Consider the following 22,117-nt stretch of genomic DNA (forward strand, 5'->3'; position numbering starts at 1 on the left):
CACTCGTCAGCTTCCCTTTCATGAGACCTCCCAAAGGATGGAGAAAATCCTGAAAAGTATTTTGAAAATTAGTTCCATGGTGCCCCAGTCGTGAGACCAGCAGGCTGACTGTCTCAGCTCCTGACTGGAGCACTAGCTCCTTGAGACTAGAGGCAAGGTTCTCACGCTGGCGCACAGCAGGCACTCGGTAAACACATGTTGGATGAATGAATTTTTAACATCTCAGTGGCTTATACTTTGCTTTTAAATATTCTTCTTAGAAACTCCCCTCATTAAGGAGTATTTATTTTGCAGGGTCTCACGATGTAGCAGTAGTCTCATTCTGATGACTGGTCAGAATCTGTGGTCTAGCCTTAGCCTCCTCAGTGCTAGGATTACAGCTGTGTGCCACTGTGACTGGTTATTCACAGTAATTTTTTGTTTGTTTTTCATCAAGCAGGGTTTTCACATAGCCCAGGCTGCCTCAGACTTGCCATGTAGCTAAGGATGACCTTGAACTGTTGATCTTCCCGCTTCCACCTCCTATGTGCTAGGATTACAGGTGTGTGCCACCATGCCTGGCTCTTCAGTGGATTAGATTTTTTTCCTTTTTTCTTTTTTTTTTTTCTCCTGTAGGAGCCAAGTTCATCAGCCAGACTGTTAGGGGAGGTGACAGCATGGGTCCCTGGACTGATATGCAAACAATGCACTATGGAGGTAGCGACCCTACCCAAAAAGGAGACCACCCCAGGCCACACTACCATGTTAGAGGAAAGACAGGCAAACAATGAAGCAGTTAGGGAGGATGGAGTCTTCCTCCCGATTCCTCCTACAGGGCCAGAGGCCCATGGACCATGCTGCATCATCCTGGACAGAAAGGCCATCAAGGGCGCCTATATACCGAGCTAAGTAGTCTGCCATAGAGCAACATAATATAATTCTCGGTGGTTCTAACAATCATTTAGAGGTAATGACTATGCGGTTGAGGGGATGGCTTGGTTGGTCACGTGCTTGCTGTACAAGCTTGAGGACCTGAGTTTGATTCCTCAGCAGCCATATAAAAATGAGAGGTGTCGTAGTTAAGTCCAGCGCTCGAAAGCAAAGAGAAGTTTAGCTGAATTGATGAGCTCCAAGTTCAGTGAGAAACCCGTGGCTTCCACATGTATGCAGCAACTTCAACACACGGATATCCTCTTACATGTATCTGGATCTATGGAGACTCAAATTTTCTCTATCAAGTGTGTGTCCTTTCAGCTGATGATGGAGTTACACCTGATAAACTTACCACAGACTGATAAAGTGTGGTATGCCAAAAAATATATTTACCATACCTAATCTCCCAACTTGTATGGCTAGGTGACAGCCCACGGCAGACTTGCCTGCGATTCCCTTTCTGATAGAGAACATGGCTGTTCTCTGACAAGCCACCATTCAGTAGCTGCCCCTGTCCAGCAACCCCAGGGAGTGTGGCGCTGTAAATGGCCAGCCTGGAAAAGATCCAAACTCAACAGACAAAGCGGTGTCTACTGAATACACAACAGCTGCCTCACTGTTAAGTAGAAAATTAGTGGGGTCAAGCCAACAGAAGCCGGGGACAATCTTGTCTACCATAAGATAGTTCCTGAGCTCAATACACAAGCCAACTTCTGATCCTCCTGCCTCCACCTCCCGAGTGTTAAGTGCTGAGTTCACAGGTGTGCACCACCACGCCCAGTTTTGTGCAGCGACTTCAGGCATGCTAGGTGAGCATTCCACCAACGGAGCTGCACTCCGGTCTGACCATATTGTTTTAATTACTGTAGCTTTATGCAATGCTTTGAGATACAGTCAAACTGGTGTTTTCTGGTTTCTCTTAAAAAACAACAACAACAAAAAACATTTTATTTTCTTCCATGCTTCTATTTCTAGGTAAGTTTTAGAATCATACAGGCAGTTTCTAAAGAATTATAATAGGATTTCTCTTGTAAACTCTGTAAAGCCTTAAAAATTAATCTGATGAGAATGAATAGATTGGCCATTTCAAAAATATTCTCAATGGCACCATTCTCCGTCTTTAAAGTTCTTCAATATAGCTTTACCTGCCCAAGTTATTTTCTCAGACAAGTAGATACAATTCTTTGTAAGAGCATGAAAAGTTTCATAGATTTAAAACTAAGCCAGGAATGATTTCAACAGGAGCAAATCTGAAAACATACAAAGAGCTTATCAAACAATATAGAAGAGGGACTCTTAGCCAAGCCAAATGAAAACCCATTAAAACTAGACAGCTCATGTGCCTGAATGGAATTTTACCATTAACGACCATTTATCCCATTTAATTAGTATTTTCCCGACACACAATAACTTGCACTAAAATACCGTTCTCTCGCCTTGAAATTTCTAATTATTGTTGCGACCCACACCATTACGCATCTCCTACGCTTTCTCCATCTTTCATGCCATTTAAGCGGTGAGATTTTCAATTATCTACGCAGGGCGGACAGAGATACCTCTAAGGAAAGGGGCATAATATGCAACTCAATTTCTCTAAAAGCCAGGAGAGATCATTTTTAGTCAGAACAAACACACTTTGTCTTTCATCATTTTTTTTTTTTGCAAATAAAGAGTAAAACAGGCTATTTAAAACATCCATTTAAATGCAAATTTTGATATCCCAAGAGAAAAATGTTAATCATTTAAATAGACAGGATTAGTGCCCACCCTTGCCACCCTTCAGTGCCTCTTCTGAGTTTTAGAAAACTGTAGCCTGAGTCCACACAAGTTAAGCCAGCAAGGCGTTCTTAGGTCTCAGGAACTCTCACTGGGCCAGGAAGGCTGAGACTGAGAGGGGAGGGTGGCTCTGTTTTGTCTCTGAGGAAGGGGATGGACAAACAGTCTGAAGCACACCGTGAGCTAGTGATGAGGCAAGATGCCCAAATGATGCCATGACCATCTCAAAGAGGAACCCATCACCGTCACTAGAAGATGAGGGTAGGGCAGCTCACGCAGGTAAACTGAAGCTCACATCAGTTAAGGGACACTTAAGCGACTCAGGAGCATGTACAGGCCGCCACAACCCTCACCCCCCGGTCCACTGTGCTCCCCCAACCCCACACCTGTGCAGACTCACCCAGCATCCCCATGCCGAGCATGAACGCATCCATGGTGTAGGGCAGCCCCCGGGCCCGGCCTCTTGTCCCAGGTGGGAACATGACTTCTTTCGGCTGGGCTTTCTTACATTCTACCTGTTAAACAGAAAAGAGGACAAATGAGATGCAAATGAATTCCACGTAAATGTCAGACGCAGAACCGATCGGGTTACGAGCTGTTATTTTTAGCCTCCTCCTTACTCACTGTAAAAATAGCTGTGCTGAGTAAATGGCCTGCAAAATAAATATTTAAGAAACCACACCACTTGTGCAAATCCTGCTTTGGAAAAACCTACAAGGGTGAAATTAGGTTCTGGAAGGGCAGCGAGGACGCAGGCTACAGATACACACAGGGGGCTGCAACCTGGTGCAGAAATCATGATGGCTAAGACGGCGGCGGCGGCGGCGGCGACAGCTGATGGATGGGCCTGTGGGTAACAGCGGCGGCGGCGGCGGCGGCAATTATAACCATCTTTCATGGTTGTTTGGCCTTTTAGACAGTTTCCTTGATGGTCCTGAAGGCTAGGGACTCCTCACATCAGGCCATCAGAGACCTCCTTTTATGAAACAGAGAGGGGACTCGGTCCTACCTCCATCTCCCAGATGAGAACACTCAACGTCAGAGGCTCAGGAGTAACATAGCACATTCCACCCCAGCAGGCAAAGGCCCTGAAGCCAGGTGTTACATTTACCACGTCAGTGATGTCGCCATCCCCAAGGAACCCCACACCACCCCACTTGCCAAGGGAGTCCTGAGGTCTAACATAGACTCTATTCCCATGGATTACTGGTTTTGCGTTTAGCACGTGTGTCTTTTGGTGGTTCTAATCTTTCCATTTACCTTCTGCCTACAAAATCTCACGATCCTATTCTACATAGGTGTACGGAGGTCGCTTACTGAACAATATTTCTTTTCTTTTCTTTTTTTTTTTTTTGTTTTTTCAAGACAGGGTTTCTCTGTGTAGCTTTGCACCTTTCCTGGAACTCACTTGGTAGCCCAGGCTGGCCTTGAACTCATAGAGACCCACCTGCCTCTGCCTCCCGAGTGCTGGGATTAAAGGCGTGTGCCACCACCGCCCGGCTGAACAATATTTCTTACACAAAGTAAAAACCTTAGGACTAGGGAGGTGGCTCGGTGGGTGAAGTCGCTTTCCGTCAACCCTGATGTCCTGCGTTCATTCTCTGGGACTCACACGGTAGGAGGAGAGAACTGCCTCTCAGAGTTGTCCTCTGACCTCCACCTATGCCACGGCGCATGCACTCCAACATAAATAAAGACATGCAATAAAAACCTGAAACTCTAGTAAATGGTTCCGTGGCCTGCGGACGCTCCTGCGTGGTTTGACGGCAGTGCCCGAGCTTGCTCAGCATTACTTGCTTTTGGTTTACAGGCGAATTTAACAAGCACCGTTGGCTGTAAATCAAGCTCATTGCTGATAAAGATGGGCTGATGCAAGGGCAAGGCCGGGCGCTTAGAGCAGCCAGCAGTAACAGCATGGGAGCCCGACGGTGGCGGAGGAAGAAGAATCGGGTATCTTAGTTGAAAACAGTCTGGGGACATATGGTATAGGAGCAAAAGCTTCACTCGGTTCAGCAGCTGCCAGGGGTATCGCTGTATCACAGGAGATTACAGTTGCTTATGGCATGTCTGAGGCAGCCAGAGTGCACTAGCTAAATTGTATGCAGTACACACTGCTTAAAAGGGGGGGCCTACACAGAGGATCAATCTGGGAGATATGCTCATCCCAGATACTCCAATTAAAAATACTTAGTATTTTTAGTAGTAATTATAAAGCCAGGAGTAGGGGTGTATGCCTCTAATCTAAGCACTTGGGATGCTGAAGCAGGAGGATTACAAGTTTGAGGAATGCCTGGATTATGTATCAAGGTCTTGTCTCAAAAAAAAAAAAAAATGAAAAAGAAAGGAAAGAAATTACTTGGTGATCAAGGGGAAAACCTAAAATAGGTTTTATTAACCATGTCACAGGTATTATTCTTGCTCTTTTAAGAGTGGCAACTACAAATGTCTATAAAAATGGGCAAAAATCACTCAGTGTGCATGACGGATATGCTTACGATAAAGAGGTTTATTTGTTTTTGTTTTGTAGATTAGAAGAAATGAACAAGGTGAAAGAAAAATAGGAAAAAGACACAAACAGGCCCCCAGCGACAGACTTCCTCCAGAGAGGCTCTATCCCCTAAAGATTTCCCAGCAGCACCGCCAGCTAGGGACCAAGGGTTCAAATACATGAGCTGTAGGGCATAATTAACAGTCAATCCACAACAGGCAGAAATCAGCCCTTGGATGTTTATGAAGGGCAACTGGTTAATATATAAAAACCTACCATGAGCCCATCTTTTGATCTAATAATCCTACATGTAGAAATGTGTACTGAGGGTCTATGACCAAGGCTGTTTGCCAGGCACAGCAACAACAACAATAATAATGAGCCAACAACTAGGTAAGATGAGATCAGTGAGTATGTAAGGGCTCTTGCCGCTACCCTTGACCACCTGAGTCTGACCCACATGGTCAAAGAGAACTGCTTAAAGTTGTCCTCTAAGACTTCCCTATGTGTGGCAGGGCACACACACAGACACATGGACACACATACACACATACACACCCACAACCCCCCCCAACACAGAGTAATGGAATGGGGGCTTCTAGATGGCTGAACAGTTAAGAGCACTTGTTCTTGTAGAGGACTTAGGTTCCAGTCCCAGCACCCACGTGGTGGCTCACAACTGTCCACAATTCCAGTTCCAGGGGATCCAACTCCCTTCTCTGACCTCTGCAGATACAGGGCATACATGTGGTACATAGACATATTTGTAGGCAAAAACACTGATATATATATAAAATAAAATACATTTTCAAGGCTGGGCGTGGTGACACATGCTTTTAATCCCAGCACCCTGGAGGCAGAGGCAGGTGGATCTCTGTGAGTTTGAGGCCAGCCTGGTCTACAGTGTGAGTTCCAGGACATCCAGGGCTGTTATACACAGAAACTCTGTCTCAGAAAAGCCACACATACACACACACACACACACACACACACACACACACACACACACACACACACCTCTTTAAAAAAGTTAAAAAACAAATCCAAACAAATAAACAAACAAACAAACAGAACAGGAGACTGATGAACTGGAGTTTGGTCGAGTACCACCGAAACACTGGCCATGAGGTACTGGTACTGGGGACCTCCTAGGTCCCAGGCAGACCAGGACATTAGTTACCCTAACTGCAGGAAGACAGACATAAATGACAGTGACCTTGTGAAGGAAAAAAAAAACAAAAAACAAAAAAACCAAGTGTGTATATTGCACTAAAAATATTTAAAAGATCTACCAAAGTTGTCTTAGAGCAGCTAAAAATTTATGGTGTATTTTGCTACTGTGTATTTTCTGTTTCCTGCCGCGTAGTAGCTGCATGTTTACATAAAACAATGCAACAGTCTGTCATCACTAGGGTTATTGGGGGATTCCTCTTGCATGGAGGTAGAGAAAGGTGATTAAAAAGAAATAAATTCAACCACATCGGGTCTTTTAGATTTCCCCTCATAGCTCAGGCATGGTGATTAGCCCTAGGCCCTGCCTTTGCGCCCCCATCCTGGGGGCTGGAAGCTGAGAAGTCTCCTTTGCAGGAAGCTGCCCCAGCACAGGAAGATGGGCGTGCCCTGAGCAGGCAGGCAGATAATTACCTAAGGCTGACACCAGGATGGGAATAATGCGGCTAACCAGCTCAGTTCCTAACAGCCCTATCGGTGGCAATCTATTGCTTTGTCTTATGAAAACCTGCTGCCTGTTCCTAGGCAACCCGATCAACGGAAATTTCAGGTTTATACAATTTTCATTTAGGGAACATAAAGGTTAACTAACTGTAATAGGAGTATTTTAAACAAACCCACCTACTCTTCCCAGCACTGAGCAGGGCTGGCAGCTCGGTGGAATTCTGCTGTCTTTGCTGGTGGCACTTTGGCAGCACCCACCACAGGAGCTCTGTCAACCACCCGCCCCGTCACAGCGAGTGCACTCAAGGCCAGAGGCCATGGCAGGTGAACTCTCTGGGGCCTCAGCCTGTCCCAGGCCTTTGAGTGACAGGAGAAGTATTGAACACAGCAGGGAGCCTGCTCTGGCCAGCAGTGAGAGCTTCAGGAAAGACGGCTCAGGTCCAGAGGGCTGCTTGCAGTCTGTCCCCACTTCCTGCCCCTGGAGATTCAGGCTGATTGATTCTGTGGAAGAACTCAGAGCCAGGATGTGGGGATCCACCAATAAACAAGGTGAGCCCTTGCACAGAGGACTTCCATTCCATTCGCCAAGGGTGTAGGCAAGTGCTCTCTGAACATCAAACTGCCTTGAGTCTTTTGGACTTGCCCCTTCTCTATCTCTAGATCTAGACCACACGTGGGCTATCTTCTCCTGTCCCTGTGGCAAGCCAGAGAGCTTGACCCAAGACCTAGAGGGAAAATCAGAACCAAACAGGAAAACCCAAAACACTTGTTTGGTTCTGGTCTTAGACTCAGGGCATCTGGACTTGGACCATGTTCCAGACATCAACAGCCATGCACCAAATGTCCCCCAACAGTGGCTTTGCACAGCCTCTGATTGTCTTCCTGAGCTCTGAGTTGATAGGGCTTGGGTTATCTCATGGAGCTGTGGTCAGATGGTGGCGAGGGCTGGAGTGAGAGAAAGCCTTGACTAAGTTGACGGTCCAAGACCGATGATGGATACCACCTACAGCTTCTCCAGGACATCTGGCCTGGTTACAGAATGAACATTCCAAGAGATTCTGCATACGCTTCTAACCGAGCCTTGGGATTCCTCGCACTATGTAACATCTACCACATTCTACTGTGTGCCCTATGCCGGCTCGGAGCTAGTGAGGGAGGCCGGGACAAAGTTGTCAACAGCTGCAACATGGAGATCTACGGGCTGTCTTTCGAGGTAGGCACTGCCCGAGGTCACTGACATGTGGGCATCGGATAGGAGGGTGGGAGGCATTCTGCCATTCTGCTGCCTGCTGGCTGGGTTCTCAGGGTAGTGGGCACTGAGGTCTGCTGACATCATAGGGCAGTGGGCAGAGCATAAAGCTCGCTTTCCACGGTAGCACTATGGGCCTCTATGGGTTTCTGTGGAAATTAGAAACAAATTGGTGGTAGGTTTATTGCTCGTTTTTTTTTTTTTTCCTTTTATTTTTGGTGGTGGTGCTGGGTATCAAACCCAGGGCCTTGTGCATGCTAGGCAGATGCTCTTCCACTGAGCTACACCCCAGCCCTATTGTTTCTAACTTGTTATTCAGACTGTGGTGGTTTGAAAGAAAATGGCTCCCAAAGGGAAGTATGGCCTTGTTGGAGGAAGTGTGTCACTGTGGGGGCGGACTTTGACGTTTCTTTTGCTCAAGCTTCTCTCAGTGTGACAGTCAGTCAACTTCCTGTTGCTTCTGAGTCAAGATGTAAGGACTTTCCACTCCAAGACCACGTCTGCCTGCACACCACTATGCTTCCTGCCATAATGGTAATGGACCGAACCTCTGAAACTCCAAGTGAGCACCCCAATTAAATGTTTTCTTTGTAAGAGTTGCCGTGGTCATGGTGTCTCTTCACAGCAATGAAAACCCAAAGACATAGACATAATTTCAAACTTATAGAAAAGTTGCAAAAGATAGCCCAAAGAACAGCTGGTATCTTTTTTGCTAACACTGCTCACTGTTAGCATTTTGACACACACACACACACACACCTCAGCACCTGCACACACTCCACGTCTGTGTCTGGAGGGGGAGGGGTGGGTTTGTTTCCCATTCGAGAGCATGCTGCAGACAAAGGGCAGGATTCCGTGCTTGGGCACTTGTGCACACATGGCTCTGGTGATCCCCAGCATTCCAAGAAAAGAAAATCCTAAAACCTTCTTGTCAGAGACTAAGTTGCAAACTTTGTGATTTGCGAGTTCTAAACATGGGGACAGTTTCTTATGTCACCAGAGCAGTCACCAATTTCAACAGGGACACCGGACTTTTGTCAGGCTTTCATAATCCTTTTGCTAATGGACTCAACCATGCCCCTTTATGACAATACGTCTATCTACTATTAAAAAGGGTTGTGCTATGCTGTCTACATAGCCAGGTTGTCCTTGAACTCATGATTTTTCTATCTTAGCATCCCGAGGAGCCGAGACTACAAGCACATGCCATTGTTTGCTGCATGTACTAGGCTGGAGAATGGAAACAGGCCTACCTTCTGACACCTCTAGCCTGTGTCTGGATGTGAGGTCTGCCTAAAGGCACAGCGCATGTCAAGGGGTACTGTTTTAGGGAAGGCACCGGAGTGTCTATGGGGAAGGCTTCCTTATGGTTGCTCCTGCAACAACTTGAAGTCTCTGCAACCACTAGGCATCTGTGGTGGGGAGCCAGGGAGTCCGAGAAGGAAGCTGATCTCTGAAGGAGTGAAAAGACGTGTTTTCCCTGCTTCCTCACAAACAATCCAGTCAGCATCCAGTCCCAGAGCCAAAGGGAAAGCCAAGAGCTGTACCTGTGGCCTTGATGTACTACTTACTACCTTGAACAAGGGGTTGTGGGGGGCACTGTCTGGCCTGGAGGCCAGTGTGTACAAACAGATCATGTTAGAAAACTGTTGCTTCTCAAGGAAGCCAGAGGCCTGTTTCAAAGGATAAAACTCCCCAGTGCGCAGACACTGACCTTGACTGTCTGGCTGGTAGAAAGGGGGGGGGGGGATAGAGAACTCAGGGAAGGCTGTCCCACAGCTTTTATGCTGGTACCTATCTTTGTATAGAGACTCCTGACAGCCCCAAGAGGCCTAGCTGGGCCTTGGCCCAGGATCTGCTTGGCTTCCTCCTTAATCAAGTGGCTGTTCTAGAAGATTCCAGGTGAACCCTGCTCATCTGATGCTCCAAGCCAACTACTTTGCTGGTATCCAGAAAGGGGAGGTGAGGGAACATTGTACAGACCCACACCCAGGATTTACCCAGAATCTAGAAGCTACAGGGCAGGGGCAGATGGGCCCACCTCCGGAGACCCCTTTACTCTTGCCCACACAACCACTGCCATGGAAGGCAAAGACTTTCCTTCCTCTTAGCCACTGCCCAACTGTGTTCTCTACCCAGCAGAGGCCTTTCTGAGGACCCTATGGGAAGCAAGATCCTTGGCGGGCCTCTGTAAGTCCATACTCAAGACCCAGAGAGCTGGCTGCCACGCACCAGAGATGCCATCTGTACATGGTATCTCAGCTGGTTTGACTACGCAGACAGGACACCCCCATGAAGATACGGAGGACACAACTGTAGTAACGGCAGCCATGGACATGCCAACCGAAGAGATAAAGGCAACCAGCTGTGCCGTCTGCCTTAGACACACGCTGGACATAAACGACCTGGACCCATGGGTAGGAAGCATCAGAATCTGGTTTGACTTGCAGAGTCGGCCCAGTGTATTATTCTGGGAGAAGGAAAGAACAGGGTGATCATGCATCACTATCCACCTGCTGGGCAGTCACAACACTCTTGCATGCATGCATGCTCGCGCGCGCGCGTAATGTGTAAGATACTTCCATGGATCATATAATAAACATTACAGCTATTCAGCAGAGTGTGCGACACATGGAGGCCTCAAACAATGTGCCCTCTTCTCCATGCTTTACAGCACGTGGGCCTCATTTACTTGGTGGAACAGCCTAACTGGCCTTCTCTCTGATAAAGAAACTGAAGCCTCAGGGAAAAAACAACCTACCACTTCAGAGTACAGTCAGCATCCAGGCCCAGGGCTCCCACCTTCAAACCCCAGCTCCCTCCTCTGGGTCCTGCCCTCTCAGCCCCCACTTAGCCTCCAGGGCCAATCTGATGCTATTTCTTCCACAAAATCATTCCCAACTCCAGCTTCCAGAATTAATTTCCTCACCACTTACAGCATTAATTTCATCCACTGTTTCCTCTGCTTAGTGTTTTTATTAAAACCAACGATGGCAAAGGGAAGTAGGTCATAAACCAGCAATATTAAGCACTGAGCAAGGCAGGAAGCACGTGGACACGGAGAGGAATACAGGGGATGTGACTCCTTTTGGAGGTGCTGAGAGCCTGGGCAATAGGTGGAGAAGAGCCGGCCTCCAGTCTCCAGCGCTGCTTGAGACACGTCCCTGACAACTGCACCCGAGTGCCAGGGCAGGGTGGGCCTCGTGTGCCAGAGAGCAGTCTCGAGTACAGCTCCCGGCTTTACTTCAGCTCTACCTTTGGGCTCTGGGGTACAGCTAACTTCTCTGCACTCAGACCCCTCACCTTCAAGGCAGAACCTGACAACCGCCCCTATCCCGCTGGGGCCAAGCCTACAGACCCATCTCACAAAGCCTTACCCTGTAGAAGACCCTACCACGTACCCTGCTCCATGCAGAGCACGCAGGAAAACCTCTGAAGAAGATAAAGCCAGTCCATACCCATGCTCATTTTGATTCCAAAGAGCAAGACCAAAGGCAGCTGCCCTTCCCACCTGCGGGGCCCAGCCCTATTCCTAAGAGACCCTTCCCCACCCCCACCCCCACCCCCAAGTAACCCCAGCTCCCTGCACTCATCAGCAAGGTGTGCTGGGGGAGCTGGCAGGCTGTACTATTTGAGGAAAAAGCTGACGGCAGTAACGGCAGCTGTTCTTTTTTTTTTTTTTTTTGTGGGCACCTGCAAGGGCATTTCAAAGTGAAGAGGAAGCTTGGCCCCCCCGGCAGGTGTCCAAATCTGGCTGTAAGATCGAGTGGGTGTCTACCCCAGCCCAGAGCTGGCTTCACTGAAGCAGCAGGAGAGACAACAGGGATGGAAGGTGCCGCTTCGGCAGCAGCCTGAAGCTCCTTGGATGTGGGGCGGAGCAGCTGCAGGGAGAGGTCAAAGAAAGGACCACGACAGAAGTCTCAAAGCCTAGAGAAGACACCGGAGGGCTTCTTCCAGAAGCTTCTGTGTGCTCCCCTCTCAAGAACCCACACCCTGTCAGTCAGTGGGGGCCACGGTGAGCAGGTGTGGAAAATCCAGAGGTTCAGCACCCTGTCCTCATTCCCTCTCCTTCACTGACCTGACTGGAGGACCGGTGAAGGGCAAACGGGCCAGAACTCTGACTGGGTGGTTCCCTCCCCGCAGGCTAAATTACTTCTGCCTAAAGAGCAGCACACATTTCCCACAGACAGCCCCCACTTCCCCCTCCACTTCTCCCAGGCTTCCCCCAACACACAAACTGTTTGGCTCCCATTAGCAGAGCCTGTACATAAACAGGCGTGTGCACACATGCGTGTGTGATGCGTAGGGCTCGGGATCTCTCACTCGCCCACGTAAACATGGGATTCATTTATTAAATGCCTCTCTGCCATTTCCTTTTTTGCCTTCATCCTGCTTGTTTAATATTGCATTTGACATTCTCATTTTAGAAATGGCAACAGAAGCAGAATGGATGGCTAAAATTAGCTTACGAGTGAGAACCACGCTACAAACAGGATCGTGAACACAGAAGCCCAGTTAATTCCACCCACCCAACCACCCCCACTTTCCGGGGCTGGTTCCTGACTGAGTTTTCCGTCTTGGGGGACGAGGATGATGTCTGAAGGAGAGGATAAGAGCTGTGTCACCAGGCATTCTGCCAGAAGCAGGGCACAGACGCTGGCCCTAGCCTCAGGGAGGTTCCACGGCCAGTTTGGCCCGGCACTGTGGTTCTGATTTGGAGAGGCCAGCTCGGCTCTCACTGTCCTGCTGTGCCTTGCTCCTCAGTGTTCTGCTTTAAGGCTTGGTCCCCTGAGTGTGCTGTGAGCTGCAGAGGGCAGGCTGCAGATCACAATAAGCTTTGCTCTTGGAAGTGAGCTCTCTGGAACCTATTCAGAGAACAATTCAGCCAAAGGGTCTGATTCAGCTTTCCTGGAACCCGAAGAACCTCATGCCATGGGGCTGGAGACATGGTTGAATGTCTACGAGGGCCTCTGTTAGAGGATCTGAGTTTCCTTCCCAGCAGCACCCACATCAGGAGGCTCACCACCTCACAAGTCTGTAACTCCCGCTTCAGGGAACCCAACGCCCTCTGCTGGCTTCTGCTGGCAATTGCACTTATGTGCACACACACAATAAAATAATCTTAAAACGACAACAACAAAACACAGAATCCCATCTCAGGACTCTGCTGCTCTGTCCCAGAGGCTGTGTACCTCTCCTCTCTTGGGAACCACCTCCAGTCAGAGACACCGGGAGTACCTCCCTCCCACGGGGACTCAGGAACTAGTCCTTCGGCCTTCTTCCCTGGGGATCTCCTATTTACTCAATCAAAATGATTCTGAGAACGATGATAACGATGATATTAAAAAGATCGATCACTGTGACGAAGCCTGGTATGGCCTGGCTCTGTTTCAAACCCTGAGTAATCCTTAGTCACAGCCCTTTCTGCAGGAGTTACTCCCTACCCCCATGTCCTTGTCTTGAGAAGGGCGACCAGCAGAGACGTTAACTAGTCCAAGGTCACAAAGCTAGTATGAGGCAGTCCACCAGACTGTGGGATGCTCAGGAGAGAGGGTCTGTGGTGCCAGCTGCCAAGCAGGCATACAGGGTAGACAGTACTGCCTCTGACCTTCGCTTCATTCTCCCCCTGCCCATGGCTGGGTGCTCTCTCACGAATGAGGCGCTCCTGCGGGATGCCGCTTCCTCAAGCCCCACCCACTGTCCACTGGGGGCATCCTCTCTTCTCTGCTTCACAAAGCACTATTGTATGGTGAGACTGATTGATGGTTAAGCAAAACCCTTTCCTGAGGGCCCTAGAGGCAAGCATCACTCATGCTGGACTGGCTCTAACGCTGGTTTAGGCCTCAGTTACAGATGATGGTCAGTAGGCCAAATCCAGCTGGCTGCATCCTGGTTTTGTAAATTAGGTTTTATTTGAACACAGCCACGCCCACTCATTTACATACCGTCTGGGGCTGTGTTTGGCTACAATGGTGGTGTTGAATAGCTGTGACAGAGACCATATGGTCCTTCAAGCCTCAAATATTTACTATCTGGCCCTTTACAGAAAGCTTGGCCCTTGGCTTAGGCCAAACCGAGGTCACTTGCTGTCACCTGTTGTCACTGAGAGTATTTTCAGGAGCGCTGGATTCCTGCCAGCCTTCCAGATTATAAATGTGACCACAGAGTAGGCAAGGCCTCTGGGACCAGAACGGAACCAGGGCTTCATCTGAGCTGCAGAGGGACGAAGCAGGTGCAGGGAGATGGAGGAGTCACGCAAAGCCGGCAGTGGGTCCGGGCTTCTGGCTCGGATCCCAAAGCTCTCAGTGTCTCTAAATGACCCAGCGGGTCCTTCCAAGGGGACAGGAGGATCGAACCCTTAACCCCAACAGGTGTGCCTCATAGCATGGTCAGAGCAGGAAGGCATGGTTCTGCAGAGAGGAGACTGGGCTCTGGGAGGTTCCAGGCTTAGCTAATCTTTTCCCTGATGGGAAAGACTGACAGGTGATGCTGAGGGAGCTAGCCTGGCAGGGGATGAGCACCAAGCCTGTCCTGTCCCACCTCCACATTCCCACATAACGTTTCCCCCGTCACTGGCGGTACCACAGCACCAGTGGCACCCATCATTAGTGGACATCCTCCACTGGGGCTCCCCTCAAGTCTTTAATGGGCACTTGAATCACTGCCTGACTCAAATTCCTTACCTGCTTCCACAGGCTGCCCACTCTGGGACCGCCTGCTCACCATGGTGGGGGGCATATTGCTAAGCTTCCATTCATTCCAAGACAGAGGCTATACTCATGTCTTGCTTGGCAGATTTTGTAAGTGCAAATGCCTTAAAGGAACAAGAGAAGGGGCTGGAAACTCTAATCACCAGACATGGAAACCCTGGCCTGCCTTTCTTTCCTAACCCCCTCTTCCTCCTCCTCCTCCTCCTCCTCCTCCTCCTCCTCCTCCTCCTCCTCCTCCTCCCTTATTGTGGTACTTGTTCAGTGGGTAAAGTGACTGCCGCCAAGCCTGGCAATATAAGTTCGATCCCTGGGCTCCACTTGAAGGCGAGCACTGACTTCTAGTTGTCCCCTGACCTCCACACACGCACGCATCACGGCACCCTCACACCTACACACTCACAAATAGGTAAGCAAAAAATTATTTTCAAAATAACCCCAAAAGGTTAAAACAAAACAAAACAAAAACCAATTTCAGCTCTTCCACCTGTGACTGTCTCATCATGCAAGTCCCTCCTTCCCACCGAGCTCTGGTGCTCCCCTTGGAGGACTGGCGGTGCTCAGTTAGCATGCTGCGTGAAAGGCAGGTGGGCAGTGGCACTGTCTGTGCCTGTAAGGTACCAGCATGGTACCTGGAAACGCCAACTCCCCGTGAACCGAGTGTAGGAGAAGGCTCTACCCTGGCACCTTCCACTTTGCATCCTCCTTTCTTACCCAACCACGGTACCAGCATCTCTCCAACATCATTTTGAGATGGGGGCTGTGCCGGGCCTCGGAGGAACCCAGAAGCTGGCTCTATGTCAATTCTCACCTCCTTCCCCGTGGCGGCCTGGCACATCAGGAAGCTGCGTGCAGGCTGGGCTCTGGTGACTGACTAATCAAGCAAGTGTCCCTGCTGGTACGGGCCTGCTTCAATCAGGGCCACGCCGCCATGGGAGGTGTTATTCACTGCACCCGCACTGGGGCTTGCAGAGCGGTCAGAGGGGAGGATCATGAGGCTGCGCCAGGCCTGCGTTGGTGTGTTTGCTCTGGCTGGGGCTGAGTTTTAGCTCTTGTGGGCTGGACCTTGACCCTGAGTGGCAGCCAGCTCTCTATCATGCCCCAAGGATCAAGGGAAGAGGCCTAGATCGACGGCTGACCAGAACCCTTAAGCCCAAACTCGGTCCTCCTCCCAGGCCAGCCTTCAATTAGGAGATCAAGAAACTACATGGGCTGAGGAAAAAGGATGCTCAGTGGCCACAGGAGGCCTTCTAACCCAGTAAGACCATCGTGATAGCCTAGATTTGGTCTAGAGAGGAAGGCCAGCCTTATGGGTTCAATCATGAGCTCAGGAGTACAGCTTTCCAGTACTGAATTCTGGGACTGCTGACTGTGTGGTCTTGGGCAGTTGCTTGTCTCTGCCTTGCCCATCTGTAAAATGGGGATAACGGTTTGATTTTGTGTCTACCAGAAAGGGCGTGACAATAGAATCAGGCAAGATGCACCAAGCAAGTGGTTGGCAACCCAAATGGACACATCCTAAAATCTCAGCTGCTGCAGCCTGTAACAGGAAGGGCCATGTGGAGACTTCTGGCCCAAACGTCTACCCCACCCTGGAGGCAATCTCCTCAAGGTGGGAGGCTGTTCTATGACCCTGTCTTCCTCAGGCCCATCCACCTGCTCTAGCTCTAAGATGCTGAAGAGCTTTCTAAAAAGCTCACGAGCTTCACTAACCAAATTAGAAAAGAAATGGCCGTGGGAACTATGGTGTGCCTTGGGAGTCAGGTGATTGGCTCCTGATGGACTCCCTTACTCCACAAGTATGAATTCAGTCTGGTGAATGCCAGGTGTATGCCATTGAGCTAGAAAGTTCTAGATTCAAGTCCTACCTCTGTGAGTCAAGGTGGAGACCCATCTTATCTGCGAATGTGAGAGAGGGGGTGCACTAAGGGGTGACGGCAAGGTTGGGGGGGGGGTTGTCCTTTCCAGTCTCATAGCACGGAATAGCAAACCTTCCTACATTCCTTTAAACAACTGCTTTGACTTAGAGGTCTTCCGGTTCTGTCTTTCTGGGTGGCTCATTCAAATTCTGTCTATGGCACAGTTTAGATGCATTTCCTTTCTTGGTGAATCCAAAAGCAACTCAGGCTACGGGCTCCTCCACCAACTCCCTTTCCCTCTTTTAAATTCTGATTTCTTCACTGAAGGAAAGGTTTTCAAGATAGCAAATAAAGCCTGCGCCCCGAGGCAAACACGGTGTGAAGCTGGGTGTGAAGCCCTTGCTCACGGCAGCACACCTAGCCTTCAACAACCCAGGGAAGTGGCAGGCTTAGCTTAGTTTGTTGGGGTTCAGTGACCTGCCTCTGCCCCTACTCCCCAGAACCTCTGATCCCTCCTCTGGGTAGGTCCGGGCTAAGAACTTCCACCGACACCCTAAAGTCTGGGATCTGAACTACTCTGTCCCCATGCCTTCCCCTTCTCTGTCCACTTCCGATTTTGCTTATTTCGTACAGAACAAGCACCCCAGATGAAAGGAAAACAAGCGTTTTATACTAGAGGCATCCCAAAGCCATCAATTACCATCACTCAGTGCCACCGACATGAAGAGTGACACTGATACACGGGAGAGGCCTGGGGAAATGGCTGCCAGCACCTCTGACTCCCAGCCAGCCAGCCACAGGTTCTGTCTCCTTCAACATGTCCTTATTCTCCTTCCCTGGTCATCTGAGGGATTACCCTCTCACCCCAAGCTCGGACAAGAGTCCACACAGCTCATTGAGCAGCCCAAGACCTATGCTCCTTCACTATGGGTAACCCGGGGGCCAATCCTGGGCCTCATTTTCCCCACGGAGACGGAGGATGAGTCCCGTCCTGTGTTACAGGCTCATTTCAAAGTCTGCCGATAATGACACTGGAATTCATCTCTCGCCGTCACTGCATCCTTCCCAGTGAACTGCTGGGAATACAGGAAGGGCAGGCATCTGCCCGCATCCTCTGATGCCTCTTCCACTCCCTGATCCCAGGATTGGCCCCCGGGTTACCCACAGTCAACAGCAAGCTCCACAGAGGCTCCAGGAGGCATCTGCACACAGGTATAGGTCCTCCATCTCTCTAGTTTAGGAAACAGCGAACAGTGGCCTAAGGTGGGGAAGTGCCAACCGGAAGGCAACAGCACCTGGAGGACAAAGCCAACGAAGGACCCTGTGCTGTGCTCCTCCGCCCATCACCCGCACCCCACGTTAGAGCTGGTGCAGATGCCTCCAACATACACCATGCAAAGAAAGACTATTTTCATTTCGGATGCGTATGATGGCTAGGAACAATATGAACAATATTATTTTAGTGCCCTGGGAAAAAATTAGCAAGTCAAATATTGAATCAAGCCTGTAGCACCACATGCTAAGCAGATTGCTTTGATCTTATCCACACTAAAAGCTCTATTATTGAATCTAAAGTTGGTGAACACATATCAGACCAATATACAATGCATATCTGAATGCATGTTTCAGAAGCAAGGAATGTTTTGACAAAAGGGAGAAAAATATCAAAGTCACAGCTGCGGTCGAAGCACAAATTTGCCTACCCACCCTCTTCTCTCCGGGCCAGAGGCTTTGCTGGCCAGCCTAAATGTTTGTGTTCTGGGGGACCTGCAGATGGGTCCAGAAAAACCTGCTGAGCTTTCATTTGTTTTTCTAGAACCAACAAAGAAAGGGTTCGTCACCCCACAGTCAACCTGGGAGGGGTGTGGGGTGAGAGAAGGAGCAGGCAGACACCACACAAGGCATGGCACCCTCTGGTGGTCAGTTCTGTGGGTGGACTCCCTGGCTCCACAGAATTCCAGGGGCGAAACCTCCACTCCTCCTGAGGCTTCCTCCACCAGGAGGAACAGCTAAGGAAAAGGAGGGAGGCAGCTGAAGATGATGCCAGAAAGAGAAACAGACTGGCAAACCCCCTAAGATAGGCTCCTCAAGGCCTTTCGTCAAAAGCTTGGCTGGAGGACAGCACATACCTTCAATCACAGATAACACTCAGAGGCAGGAGCAGAGTATCTCTGAGTTTGAGCGTGCCAACCCCTCAAAAAAAAAAAAGCATGGTTGAAATCAGGGGGCTGCAAACTCCAGCCTGTGGACCCTATCTAGCATGCCTTGCCTCTGCCTGTGTTTTATAAGGTCCGAGATTTAAAAATACTCTTTTATATTATTAAAGGGTTAAACTATGAGAAACTGAGTATGTAGCAAAAGGCAGAGTGCTTGCCCTGAATGTTGGATTCTGTGTTGGAGGGAAGGAGAGAGGGGGTGCCACAGGAAATTCACGTATGTAGGGCCTAAGGACATGTTTGCACGACAACAGAGTGGTTGCAATGGTCGGATAAACAGCTCCAAAAACTGGTATATTTTTTTTTGAGATAGGGTCTCAACTATGTAGGGTAGCCTGAATACTTACTATATGGATTTTTTATTTTTATAATTAATTTTGGCTTTGTGTATGTGTGTAGGGATGGTAATGTATATGACTGTGTGTGGGGAGTGCACATGTGTGCAAGCCAGAAGACCACCTCTGGTGTTGTTCTTCAGGTGCCCCTGCCCCTACCCCTACCCTTAGAGTCTCTCCTTGGCCCAGAACTTATCAACTAGGGTAGGCTGGCCGGCCAGCCAGCCCTGGGGATCTGCCTGCGTCCATTTTTGCCAGTGAGGGATTGCAAGAGCGCACTACTATACTCAGTGTTTTTATAAGGCTTCTGAAGATCAAACTTGGGTTCTCAGACTTGCTAACGAGTACTCCAGTCTGAGCTATTGCCCCAGCCTATTCCTGACTTTTTGTTTTTTTGGCTTTTTTTTTTTTTTTTTTTTTTTGAGATAGGGTCTCAACTATGTAGGGTAGCCTGAATACTTACTTCCATCCTGGAACTCACTACAAAGACCAAGTTGACCTCGATCTCACAGAGATCCGCCTGCCTCTGCCTCCCAAGTGCTGGGATGAAAGGCGTGCACCATCACTATGCCTGGTCTATTTTGGGGGCTTTGGGGTAGGGTTTCACTACACATTCCTGGCTGGCCTGGAATTCACTCTGCAGACCAGGTTGGCTTTGAACTTATGGCGATCCTCCTGCCTCAACCTCCTGAATGCCAAGTACTGGTATTACAGATAAACATCATTACTTCCAACTGGCCCTTCACTGAACGAGTTCATTGGCTATTGTTTCTCACAACTGCTACCATTAATGGGGGCTGAACTGTGACAGCCTGGCCCTCATCCCTCTCCCTGTCTACTGCATGCATGACTCTGATGCTGCCGTCACTCACGGCGCAGAGAAAGGGCTCCCCAGTCCAGGACAGTCCCTCCCGACTTACCATTTTATTATTGATTTCATGGAAATGGATCTCACAGACTTTCTCCACAACGTCTTCATTCTCAAAAGTGACAAAGCCAAACCCTACAAAAAAGGAGAAACAGAGAGGAGGCGTGAGTTTGGTCTCTGCAGGATGTGCAGGGTGGCCTGCAGTCAGGACAGGCTCCAGATGGGCGGCGGGGGGGATGGGGATGTTGATGTTGTGGTGATTCCAGGCAGTGATTCCAATTTGTACCCAGCACCCTTCCAACGGTGAGGCAGCAGTCAGAATTCCACCCACGTGCAGCAGGCACCGTGTGGCTTACATTTGCCCCAAAGCAAACAAGAAATTTACTTGTCTGTTATTTACAAGGGTCGGAGCCTGCTGGCTCTGTGCAGAGGCAGGCTTGTGGGCTACAGAGAGCCTCTTGGATCTCTGCGGGGCCTTGCTGGCCCTTTCTGTGAGCTTCGATGGCTAGCCCTCGGGTCGGCCTCCATGCGGAGGCGGTTATTGGTCCTTTTCTTCCTGAATGACTTCCTCTAATACCTCATCAGGACATCCTGAGGCCTGGAAGAAACTATTAAAAGTTGCAGGCCTCTGTTCTGTGCGGGCATCCTTTTGCTACAGCCGCTTCAAACACACTGTGGATTTGGGGCAGTTTAGGACTGTGTGATGCCTGCTGTCAGCCCGCCAGCTATCCACTGTATTTACTCGGCTGGGGGCCGGCTTTACTAGACCAGCTGCACTGAAGAATTTTGGCAGGCGACTGCCGCTCAGCATCCTGTGTGCCTCTCTCCACCCTCCTGCCCCTTCCTTTCTTCTCTTTCCACCCCCAACGGCGCTTCCAGTGTGTGTCCCCATCTACGACCCTACTCAGTAAGCACCAGGGTACCATGTGGGCCCACACATGGTGGGTCTACCACCTTGCACTGAGCACAGCTGTCGTGTTGGCGCTCACGTGCAAGGGGACCTGGGCAGAGATGGAGAGACGCTGATGAGGCAGGGGCCTGGTTATAGTCTTGCCTGGGCATAACCTGGGCACCTGCTTCTTTTCTCTTAACACTTGGTACTTGGAAGTAAAGGTAGTACAAGCAGACACCAGGCCCCCCAGATCTGGACTCCCAGGGATATGGACTGGTGTGTGTGTGTGTGTGTGTGTGTGTGTGTGTGTGTGTGTGTTGCTTTGGAAGGTAAAGTGGTGAAGTTGGTTATGAGGAAGAAACCCTTCAGAAGAGTGGCATTAGTGCCCTTATAGAAAGGCCGGATAGCTTGTTTTTTCCCTCTCCTGCCCAGTCAGGCCACAATAGGGTGTCTTTCTGTAAGACTGTAGAGGAGCCCTTCCCAGGGCTGACCACGCTGCCACCATGACTCAACTTCTTGCTTCCAGAACTGTAAGAGGCCCGTTGTTTACAAGCTATGGCATTTTCCCAACAACTAAGACACTCTGCTCTCCAAAGATGTGAACGAGCCTCACGAGAAGCACGGAAAGACAGAATCCGACTGGCTGGTTCTGCAGCATTGGTTGTCAGTACTTCCGTCAGTGAGGAAGAGGCAGCCGCAGCCCCTTCCAGTTCCCGTGTCTGCTTGGGGGCTCAGCCACCCAAGGTAGGAAGAGAGTACTTCAAGTCCCTTCCGGTTCATAAAACCAACTCTACTACCACTGCCAGGGACTACCAGGGAAACGGAGCTGACACACAGAACTTTTACGTCACGGTTCCCACAGCAGGTTCTAGAGAGTCTTCAGGAAAGAAGGTGGCTCCCTGCTCTCACACAACCTGCAGGAAAACAGGAGGCCAGGACTACCACACAAACGCAGTCATGATCTTCAGCCTGGGCCATTTATTATCATGTACCAAATACTGAACTGACGTTCCCACAGCGTACACACAGCCTAGGCCATCACAGGCACGTGAGGCCGGTGTCTGACATGTTCTAAAGAGGACACAGTTGTCTGCTGAGGGGGCTCAAACCGCTAAGGTTTCTCAGCACCACTGGGTGAAAA

General features: G+C 49.7%; 1 protein-coding gene and 1 non-coding gene across 6 annotated transcripts in view; both read right to left on the bottom strand.

Annotated features, from left to right (window-relative positions):
* Nucleotides 1–22,117, bottom strand: part of Msi2 (musashi RNA binding protein 2) — a 360,898-nt gene that overhangs the window by 42,910 nt on the left and 295,871 nt on the right. For all 5 annotated transcript variants that reach the window (XM_059271494.1, XM_059271493.1, XM_059271492.1 and 2 more), the window contains 2 exons: nucleotides 20,137–20,219; nucleotides 3,089–3,203 (listed from right to left, as the gene is read on the bottom strand). In XM_059271494.1, coding sequence (XP_059127477.1) covers nucleotides 3,089–3,203; nucleotides 20,137–20,219 — 198 coding nt within the window. The remainder of the gene's footprint in view (nucleotides 1–3,088; nucleotides 3,204–20,136; nucleotides 20,220–22,117) is intronic.
* Nucleotides 8,319–8,389, bottom strand: Trnaa-agc (transfer RNA alanine (anticodon AGC)). The gene has a single exon. It is a non-coding gene; the product is annotated as a tRNA-Ala (tRNA).

Source organism: Peromyscus eremicus, chromosome 8a (genome assembly GCF_949786415.1).
Source record: "Peromyscus eremicus chromosome 8a, PerEre_H2_v1, whole genome shotgun sequence".
NCBI classification, from domain to species: Eukaryota; Metazoa; Chordata; class Mammalia; order Rodentia; family Cricetidae; genus Peromyscus; species Peromyscus eremicus.